The sequence below is a fragment of the Tigriopus californicus genome, chromosome 10 (assembly GCF_007210705.1).
Source record: "Tigriopus californicus strain San Diego chromosome 10, Tcal_SD_v2.1, whole genome shotgun sequence".
In the NCBI taxonomy this organism is placed as follows: Eukaryota; Metazoa; Arthropoda; class Copepoda; order Harpacticoida; family Harpacticidae; genus Tigriopus; species Tigriopus californicus.
Genome location: NC_081449.1, coordinates 1,707,446 through 1,718,159, shown reverse-complemented (window position 1 = coordinate 1,718,159; position 10,714 = coordinate 1,707,446). Strand labels below are relative to the sequence as shown.

Here is a 10,714-nt window from a genome sequence, read left to right as displayed (position 1 = left end):
AGCCCAGGGGTGGGTGAATCATTTCGAAATTCGTCTTAATATGACGTCTTAAAAGAAAGAGAGAGTAGCTCATCTTCATATAGCCTTTTGATTGAGCTGTTCATAAAAAGTTGGTTTGAGCATCAATCAGGGCTGAAAGACGAATACTTGTGCAAATGTGTTACTTGTATAATACACCCTTCTCTAGTCTTAGTTCAACGAGTAAGTACTCCTGAGCGGCCTCAGTTTAACTCCAATTTATAAGAAATATTCAACATGTTGGACGAAAATAACCAGCTCAGCCTCTGATAGTTTTGCTCTATTCAACTTGTGGAAAATTCTGTTCTTTTCGCGATTGAGCATGTCGTAAAGGGAAACCGTTCCCAAAACACATTGGCCCTAAAACGGAAAGATATATTTGATGAATTAGATTCTTCGCTTTTTACTATTCCAAGTAAATGTATTCATGTAAATACATGACCAGAACGTTCATAGAAATGTTCAAACGTTGTCACTTTGAAGGCGGTTGCAATAAGCTTAGCTATCAAGACCAAGAAAAAGTCTTCCAAAGGCGTTTTAAGACCAAGGGGAAGCCACGATACTCCAAGTACTGATATAGAACTCCTCTGTTTTTGTTCCCGCCCAGGTACCCCACTACAAAATGGAAGCGCACATCAGAGACCACGGGTGGTGGGGGGCTCTGGCCTCCACGTCACTCCCGTTATGAGCGAGAGTCAGAAAGCCATGCTCGCTCAAAATGTGGCAGGATCATCAACCAGCCCCAAGACAGTGCTCATCAAAACGGCCAACGGCTTGACCCAAGGCAACCTGGTCATGAGTCATCCGATCCAGACCCTGGGACCTAACTCAGATGCCAATCCAGCCAGCCAGTTTGTCTTGAATCAAATCCGAGGCGGTCAAAAAGTTCTCATTCAAACGTCCTCGGCCAATCCGTTGTCAAAATCTGTGGTGTTTTCAAGTGCTGGACCGTCCAATCTGACTTTAAGCTTGGCGGCTCCGACTGTGATTCGTTCGGTGGCTCCGGGGATCGTCTCATTGCCTAATACACCTTTGACCTCACCCGCTCATCCAGTGAAGGTCGGAGGGGGTCCGGGAGTGTCGCCCATTATCATGGGTTTGGGTACAAATAAGCAGCTTGGGGTTGTGGGTCTAGGGGGCGTATCTCAGGTTCCCCAAGGAGTCATAAAGAAACAAAATGAGTTATGAGACCATGTTGCCTCGCCGGAATGGTCAACAGGCATACATTTCCATGAATCTTTGAACAGTTCTGTCTAAAAGTGATAGATTGGTTCGCCCCACTAAACAGGGGACCCCGCAGCACCTCATCACAATCTCATCAAAAATCATTGTTTCTCAAAATGATGTCTTGCGTTCGAAAAAATATATATATAATCCCAATGGCTTTGGAATTCGCCTTCATTGGTACTTACATGTTTTTGAAGCCGTTTCAAACATGTGGTTGAGTATATCGCACGTTTAAGTCCCGAGATAGTATCACGATGCTAACTCTCTACAAATCGATTGTCCAGCCGCTTCTTGAATATGACTCGCCCATTTGGGCTCCAATGAGTTCAGCAGGTTTGCAAAAGTTCGAACAAGTCCAAAGATGTTTCACTAGGAACATCACAGGAATGAGAGAGCTCTCATATTGGGAGAGACTAAAAAGTTGGGACTGTACAGTGTTCAGAGAAGGTACGAAAGGTATCTGATACTGTGCGTCTTCAAAAGCATCCATAAGCTTTGTCCCAACCCAGGATTTAGGGTCAATTCTAGTGACCGTAGAGGCTTAATGTGCATTTTTTTCGAGACAGGCTAGTTCGAACAATGAAGTCTTTTTTCTCGGGCTCCTTCATTGTTTAATTTGCTTCCGTCTAATATTGGTAGGGAATACGTGGGCCTTGTTGATCCGGTAGCATCTTTCAAGTCAGACTTGGACAATAATTTTAAGATAGGATACCAGATCAACCCTACATTCAAGGACTAGCTCGGTGTGCCAACTCAAATTCGTTGGTAGACCAAATATCATACAAAGATTTAAAGGTAATAAATAGACGAATTATAACCCTTCATTATGATATTTCAATAGTACTGGGGATCACATTCCCTGTAGCGGTTAGAAAAGCCCGTGAAAAGTCAAAAAAAAATCGCCAGACCGACCGCGTTTGGGCCAATAACATTGAAGACGTCCCAATAACACCGATTGTCAAGTTTAAATTGAAAGTTCAAGTTTGGACCGTTATCAGCCATCGGGTGGTTTCCGAATTGCATTTTATTCACCAAAAAACAGTCTGTGACTGCAGAGTATTATGTTGATGAAATATTGTCCAAGTTATTAGTGCCAGCTTTGTCAAGGACTTGCAAAAATGGTTTCATTTTTGATCGAAAATTGTTGCTTGATCCTTCAAGAGGGATTTTCCAACAAGACAGCGCTCCAGCGCAAACTTCGAGGAAGGCCCAAAACTTGTGTCAACAACATTTGGGTTGTTTCTGGAGCAAGGGCATCTGGCCTGATCTCTTGCGAGTGTCAATCGTATTTCTTTTTGGGCCTAAATCCTTGTTTTAGGTTAGTTTAGGTTATAAATCGCGGAAGAGAAACATTTTGACCCCAAATGGACAAATCTAATTAAAACTTCACTTAAGTTAGAGGCACTTTCTTTTTCACCCTTACAACATTATCAAAGGGTTTTTCGCACAAGCTTTAAATGCGTAGTACGTACGCTCGTACATTCAAGACGGGAAGGCACAGAAGGAATTATGACGCGATTTTATGATTCATCCACATCCAAAGCAACCATGATATGACAATTCCCAAATCTCGCAAGTATATAAATGATGTGTGTTTTTCGTTTGACTTCAGTTTCCAAAGCCAGTTCCAAACATATTAAGATGAGAACGTTGGTAAGACTAGACGTCGTATAACACCATTTCCATGGACCAGCGCGAACCTAATTCATCATTTTCACTTATTTTTCCCGCAGCTGATAATCGCCCTCCTCTTGGGATTGGTAGAGGCCAATCCTATTACCGACAAACACAGGAGCTCGCATCTCCAAGGCTTCAGTTTTGGACTCCACGGACATCATGGAGTTGGCAGAGTTGGAGGCCAAGATCACTATGCATCCCACCATGCTTATGGTTTCAGCAATCACCACCAAGAACGTCACGGAGATCATGGTCACGGTGGTTATGGGGGTCATGGAGGTCACGGTGGTCATGGAGGTCACGGTGGTCATGGAGGTCACGGTGGTCATGGAGGTCACGGTGGTCATGAAAATCATGGAGGTCACGGTGGTTATGGTGGCCACGATGATCATGGAGGTCATGGTGGCTATGGTGGTCACGATGATCATGGAGGCCATGGAGGCCATGGGGGCCATGGAGGATACCATTAGATGGTCATTGCCAAACCGACTAAAAATAAATAGACGAACCGAGCAGGAATTGGACATGGCGAACCAAAACCAGGGCCAATCCAGTTTTGTTCATCCGTTCCACCAATCAATGGTAACTTATTCATCATCAGATATGATTTAAAAAAGCGCACAGCTGGTCCGTCTGCAAAGTTGTCCTAATTGTTGTTTTTGCCAATTGCTGCCTCACCAAAGTTTGAAACAAAAAAAAACATTCTTTTGTATGATATTGCAGTATGAACCATATCATATATTTTGTTTGTTTTAAAGTAACACAAATCCATACCTATTCGCACTTCATCGCTAAAGATCCCCATAAAACTCTTTATTGCACAATCAAATATTTCCCCTCTGACCTACCAAATCTGTGTGTCCACAACTGTGGATCATGAGTTATGGACAATTATAGCATATTAGCGTACTTAAATAATCATTCCATGAAAAAAAACATCTGGTGAGACATTCTTTCATCCAGACATGTGTCAATTACTTTGTGAATGTAATTAATTGCAAATACATCTTCTTTTCCTCTTACACAAAAACTATAAGTCACCTACAAATATTTTACGAACCCCTTTTAAATCTCTTGCCATTTTTGCGTACAGTTTGCCCTCAGGGTTTTGTGAAATTTTTGGTGGAGGCTGAAATTTTATTGTTTGAATGGAGCTATTGGTGCTTTAGGAATCTTCATATTTTGTTAAGTATTGATTTTAAAACACAACATTCAAGAACTCTTGTCATCCTACGTTTACAGCTGGAATTGCAAAAAATGTATGCATTCATCTTCTTAAGAAAATGCTTAGCAGAACATCATTTTGGGGGTATATTTATCATCAGGGGTTTTCCAAGGACGCTGGAATTTTATTGTAAAGATTAGTCTAAAGCGTATTAAAAACTGCGCAGAAACTGGTTGGAAATAAAGGTTTTGTGCGCTGAACGACAATGTACGTTTGTATGGACTTCAAGAGGTGTGGACTGCGAACGGAAGCCAACATTTATTATCCCCTTAACCGTTCACTTATTTCCCAATACGTACATCATGCCATCACAAGATCTTGTTGAATTATTTTTAGGGGTTGACTTTTCAAGGGCTTTTCTAACCGCTACAGGGAATAATATCCCCAGTACTATTAAAGTGAAGGGTTATAATTCGGTTATATACTACCTTTCAATCTTTATATGATATTTGGTCTTGCAACGAAAATGTAGGGTTGGTCTGGAATGCAATCTAAAGATTTGTCCAAGTCTGACTTGAAAGATGCAAGCGGATCAACCAGGCCTACATTTTCCCTACGAATATTAGAGGGAAGCATATTAAACAATGAAGGAGCCCAGAAAGAAGAGATGTGGACTTCATTGTTCGAACTAGCCTGGAATCTCGAGGGCTTGAAGGTGCTCTCAAAACGCACATTAAGCCTCTACGGTCACTAGAATTGACTTTAAATCCTGGGTTGGGACAAAGCTCATGGAGACTTTTGAAGACGTATAGTATCAGGTACATTTCGTACCTTCTCTGAACACTGTGCAGTCCCAACTTCTTTAGTCTCTCTCCATATGAGAGCTCTCTCAATCCTGTGATGTTCCTAGTGAAACATCTTTGGACTTGTTCGACATTTTGCAAACCTGCTGAACTCATTGGAGCCCAAATGGGCGAGTCATATTCAAGATGTGGTTGGACAATCGACTTGTACAGAGTTGGCATCGTGATGCTATAGAGATAACACTTTTACGTGCAATATATTCAGCCATACATTTGAAGCGACTGGATATTCTCATCGAATTTTCAATTATTTGGAATGTGTAACATGTCATTTTCATTATGCCATAGCAAATGAGATTTGGTTTTTGGTAGGGGTATGAATAATCCTGGCATTTGTATATATATGTAATATTCGACTATCATCGTCTCAGAGTTGGCAGACAACGTTCATTCATCATTATTTGTTAAACTGAATTGGAAAACAAGGGTGGAAATATCCTAGAACTGCTTGCTTAAAATTCTGCACTCTTTGGCAAACTTATTTTATTGGAAAAGAGATTGTGCAAGAACATTTTCTAGGCCTCCGATTTAATTTGAGACCGAAATGTCTTCAACAGCGCGATGGTGCTCTTTCTATAAGTCAAGAATTTGGGGATTCCTTGGATTGTCTGTACTGATAATAAGTATGGGCAGGGGACTGTTTTAGCCCTCAATATGACAGGTGAATTTGTACGGACCGACCAACCCTCGAAAACCAGCGAGATAGGCTCTGTCTGGGGCGTTTCCAGTTCTTAAAGAATGTGTCAGATCATCACGTAATACCTCAAGTAAGTTTAATGCAAACGGAATTGACCACCCAAGAAGCAGACTGCCAGAGAAACGCATTTGAAAAGGAAAACCAATTGCCTTAACTAGTTTGAAAAGTAGAATCAAGGTCATGTCAATCCAATATCTTACTCGTAACAGTGGGTAAATGGCATACTTCGATTTCATCTTAGTTTAAGCACGGGCTTTTAGAAATATGGATGGCAATCGAGCTTCCCCCCAAATCGGCCTGCTCTTGGTCGTGGCAACTCTGAGCCACTTTTCGAATTAAAGTAATAACATAAGAAACATAGATCTCGTCAATTAAAGGTAGGTCATTTTTATATCAGTTGCTTGTAAAGCGGATCATTTCAAAGTTATGTTGTTTAAAGCTTATGTAGCTGACCAAGAGCAGGCCGAAAATTCGAATCTTATGTATTGTTTACTACATAACATTGACCATGTCTCCTGTGTTCCCGAAGCATAGGTTTGGGCTCAAATTTGGTCAAGCTCATCTATTCAACAAGATATTGTGGTCGTATTATATGCTTATTTGGAATAAGATGAACGGTTTAGGAGATAGGATATTTTGGCTTCCGTTGCAGTCCACATCTCTAGAAGTCCGTGGTTCAAGCCATCAAACTTTAAGCGTGCCATTTAAAAAAAGGCTGCGATTTACGACCATATTTTGTTAACAAATTGTATCATGCTTTGTCGGTGATCTCTCACATCCGTATTTATCTCTTCCCATGTGATGAGGAGGCAATCTGCTCTAGACCGTCAGTTCAAAATTGACAACATGCCTCCAGGCCAAATTCATTAATTTCCAAGCACGCCGCTAACATCAAATATTTCAATTAAAAAAACCTCGTGGATGTACACGGAGTTTTGAACTCAAAACCTCCGTCTGTGCCAGCTACGAGTACGTCGATAGTTTATAGTGTGAATGTTTCTTTGTTTTTCGGATTATGATCCAGGTGGGTTAAATGATGAATATGTGTGGTCGGCATCTCGTCCGTTCATACATAGCTGCAATCAAGATCCCTCTTATGCTCCCTACCTTGAAGTTAGTAGACAGCGCCTTAGTGTCAGGCCAGTGGCCAATTTCTCGTCCAACGGCATTTCACTACAGAGGATCCCGTCTGAATGTGATGACCGAACACACCCATCACTGTCTTTCTTTCTCTTGGTGCTCTGTGGTGTACCACGTCGTCACTCGAGGGCCAGGGCCATTGAGGCCCCGTCATGCTATTCAGCTGTGCCTCCTTGGACAGAGACAGGCCTTACCGAGAGCTCTCCGACAACCATAAACCTGCAACAGTTACTAACACACTAATCAAGAGGTTTGCGCCAGGATAGGTAGCATCGGGATATGGTTTACGTATTACACTTCAGAGGGCACTTTGTGAGGTAGTCTCATAGAAAACTCCATACATACATTCTTTTGTTTTCTATGGTCAGCCTCTAGGAACTATGGGGCAGATTGGGCAGTTTATTCAATAATGATGCATTTGAGTTATCTATGGCTAATTCTAGCAAAATATTAGCTTCAAAATCAAGGTCTCATAATATCCGTAAAAAAAATCACTTTTATGGCATGTCAAGAGTTGGTTGTTTAGGAATCTACAGCGTCTCGTCCCGTTTTGTTTGTGCTGTCTGGCGTTGAAAATAAGGGCCACCAATCTAAACGAAGCTTAGAATCAGCTGCGCGGTAGGAGGGCGCTGTCTGCACTTGTAGCTGTTTATGACACTCCGGGGTTCGTTGGTTCGCTTCCTAGGCTTGTCACGTGACATGTGGCAGTGATCCATGGATTCGCAAGAAACATTTGGGGTGCCAATTGTAGTTAATTATTCAATAGTTTTTATTTTTTACACGAGATGTGTTTATTGCTTTCAGTATGAATGCATAAGTAATCTCCAGTAATAAAGCCGACATCAAGAAACTGGTCGGTTCGCACCAAAAGGATTTCGCGTACTAAAATGTGTTTTCCATTGGTAGAGTCTCCTTTCCCTCAGTATTAATTCATTCTTCACACCAAAAGAGTATCGATCTCGCTCATTTGACTGTTTTTAGTTTATCTTCTCATCAGGCTGAACAGAAGATTGTAGCAAATTTTTATTTGATAGTTTCCAATACTTTAAATGCATGAGTCTATGTTTACTGTCAAGTCAATAGTTGAAATTTAATTCACATGCCGCTCTACCTACCAATTTTTGGGAGTTCCTTGGAGAAAATTTCAAAAGCATTACATTTGCCTCACCTGCCGAAAACCACCTGGTTATCCAAGCAATTTCACAAAGAAAAGAAGCAATTTAGAGAGCCTAGTGACGACAGGAGAACATTTTTTTTCAGTCTCATCTTTGAGTTGCAAGAGGATTGGTTTGGATAGGTGAGCTCACAATTTGTGGTTTTCCAGAACACGAGTCAGCACAATACGTGGAAAACTTGAAATCAGGGTCTTCACACAGTTTGGAAGTGGGCTTTCAGCAGCATTCGTCAGATTGTCTAAGAGACAGGTCAGACAAACGATTTAATCCACAATTTTCTTATCAGAACTTAAACCCGAGAGTATTGAGCATTTAAAGAAGGCATTGATTATTCAAGTAATTGTGAGCCATCTCACCCCGAAGGTTTTAATGGACTAGTTGCGTGCGAACAAGGCGAAACTTTTCTACTTATGGGCACAAAACTATCAAACGATGCCCAGTCTATTTTTGTACCTGACTTCAATGAACGAGCCAAAAAAAACTCGGTGATCATTAAATGACTTGTCTTCTTTGATCTTTAAGCAACTCCAAATGTTGCTCCGTCTTTGGTTCTGCGTTTGATGAAATTCCAATGCCTTTTATACATAGTTCGCCACGAAAAACTGGATTCTTGAAATTCAATTGATCCGCCCTAAGTTTACCTTGAATTTACAATTGAGCTGTCGACGCTAAATTACTGTCGTTAATTGCCAGTAATAGATATACCAGATAAGATTATGAATTAAGATAAGCCCCCATAAATTATCCCCATGTCACTTTGTATGTACGTAGGTTCATCTCCTTCAAAAAGAAATAGAACCCAATTGGATTACTGAAATTTGCTTTGCTAATGTACGTACATGACACATTCTTTTACGTGAAAATTAGTTTGGAACCCATACAGAATTAGAATTAACTCGTATACTATCATGCAGGGATAAATAACAAAGAAATATGTTCACAAAACTATCCTATCATATAATTCCTTAAAGAGCTTCCGTCAAATTGATCTGGAATTCAAATTGACAAAGAAAATATTGGCACTCGTTCACGTCTTGAAAATGGATAAAAATTGAAGTAAGTGTTTGCTGCTGAGAAATGAAATGGGAAAATAGTGACCCTAATGGCTTGTCATGAAGAGGAAGGGTTCCCTTCTGTTTTTAGCAAAAGCTTCTTTGACATTATGTAAACTTTAGGCAAAGTTTTGAATAACAATGTTGTTGCCTGGGATTTCCTCAACTTGCTTTGAAATATTACTTTTTTTTGAGTTGATTCCAAGATCATTAACCTCATTTCACCTGATAATTCTCCAAGTTTTGATTTCCATTAACATATTTCTTTCATCTTGAACAATGAATGACTCGGCATGCCATAGATGTAAACCATATTCCATTCCAACAAATTTTCTCCTTTGGATTTTCGGCTTGATTTGTTTTCGTCTTAAAACGTCACGAAAAGTAGCTGAAGAAGTTTCTAATACGTGGAAGGCAAGAAACTAACGCTTGAAGCGACTATTTCTTTGGTTAGGAATAGTTTGAAAGATATCTTGATGGTTATGAGTACGTCCAACGATTTCATTATTTCAAAACACAATTCGCACATTTATCCAGCTTGCCAGTCGTGAACCAGCCAAGCAAATCGCACGCACTGTTCCTCATATCAATTCATTAGAGCTACGTACATCCACCACTTACCTGCTGAAATTCATCTAATGTCTCTCGGTCCTTTGAAAAGAGGTCTCTTATCCAGTATCTACCAAAACCGCTTAAGCCATCACTGATAAATTCCAGACCCATTGACAAAGCACCTACATACCACTATTCTGCTGCCACTGAACGACTTGCCAATGACATAATCAGCCCCGCCCATATCATTCAGAGGGAAACCTCATTAACCCTCATGAAGGTGCTCGCTAAATATTTCTGTGCTGTATCTCGTCATTTCAGAGCATCTCCTCCAAAATGATCCGACTCATCCTAACCGTTCTTCTACTTTGTTTACAAACTGTTCTCTCCGGTAAGTCATTCAAATCTAGACCAAGAAAAGTCAAGATACCGTTCCCTCACTTGGTTAGTCGTGCTCAATGGCATTTCCTATCGATGTCACACAGTTAATTGCTTTATTGACGGAAGAGACTTCACACACGATGGTTGCGAATGCTCTTAAGAGCGTCAATGACCGGATCTGACTTTAGTTCGAGATCAGTATTTTGCACTTCCATCCCTCATTGGTGTGATGGTACATCTAGTACATCCAGTACATATCATACCCGGTGAGATGTAAGTAAGTAAGTAAGTAAATGGCAGTCTCGTCAAAATTGCCCAGGAAATTGATTCGCACAGTTGGCCAAAGTACACTGATTGGCCTAACGAGCTAGCACGTGTTATCTTCCTCACATTTCATGTTTTTCACTTTGGATTGATAGTTGTAAAAGTAATGCACCATTTATTGTTACAATCTGGAGCGTGATGCGAAAAATGTCTCGATCGATTCGATAGTCTGCCTACACCCACGTGTTATTGCCCTTTTCTTCCTCTGAATTGAGTTCCTTAATCGAGCCAATAACTAGTCCTAACGAGCCCTAGTTATGGTGCATTTAGACGACACTTGTTTTGACACATATTGTGATCACATATTCGACGAGAAGTTGGCAATGTGACACAAATCGAGATTCAGAAAATTTAAACACACCAGTACAACACAGAAGACTATCTGTGTCAAATATTAGTTGAACCGTAAACAGCATGGCGGGAAAGAAGAGACTTGCAAAGGC

General features: G+C 40.7%; 3 protein-coding genes across 4 annotated transcripts in view; 2 read left to right on the top strand and 1 right to left on the bottom strand.

Annotated features, from left to right (window-relative positions):
• Positions 1-1,401, top strand: part of LOC131888685 (mucin-2-like) — a 4,435-nt gene extending 3,034 nt beyond the window's left edge. The window contains exon 3 of the mRNA XM_059237604.1: positions 626-1,401. Within this exon, the coding sequence (XP_059093587.1) occupies positions 626-1,206 (581 nt within the window). The 3' untranslated portion in view covers positions 1,207-1,401. The remainder of the gene's footprint in view (positions 1-625) is intronic.
• A 1,324-nt stretch (positions 1,402-2,725) lies between these two features.
• LOC131888462 (uncharacterized) lies at positions 2,726-7,082 on the bottom strand. Its single transcript, XM_059237323.1, has 2 exons — positions 6,755-7,082; positions 2,726-3,411 (listed from the first exon to the last, which is right to left on the bottom strand). The coding sequence occupies exons 1-2, from the start codon at positions 6,814-6,816 to the stop codon at positions 2,964-2,966; spliced, it is 510 nt and encodes a 169-aa protein (XP_059093306.1). The 5' UTR covers positions 6,817-7,082; the 3' UTR covers positions 2,726-2,963.
• An 802-nt stretch (positions 7,083-7,884) lies between these two features.
• Positions 7,885-10,714, top strand: part of LOC131889134 (uncharacterized) — an 8,990-nt gene continuing 6,160 nt past the window's right edge. The window contains exons 1-2 of one of the 2 annotated variants that reach the window (XM_059238146.1): positions 7,885-8,084; positions 9,888-9,957. In XM_059238146.1, coding sequence (XP_059094129.1) covers positions 9,903-9,957 — 55 coding nt within the window. In that variant the 5' untranslated portion in view covers positions 7,885-8,084; positions 9,888-9,902. Of the gene's footprint in view, positions 8,212-9,887; positions 9,958-10,714 lie in introns of both variants that reach the window. The other variant, XM_059238145.1, reaches the window with a different exon arrangement.

Bases quoted from the DNA above. Each gene is read 5' to 3' on its own strand.
- LOC131888462 (XM_059237323.1), bottom strand. From the start codon at position 6,816: ATGCCGTTGGACGAGAAATTGGCCACTGGCCTGACACTAAGGCGCTGT. The intron at 3,412-6,754 runs GTAGGGAGCATA...ATTTATTTTTAG, and splicing joins CGCTGTCTACTAACTTCAAG to TCGGTTTGGCAATGACCATC.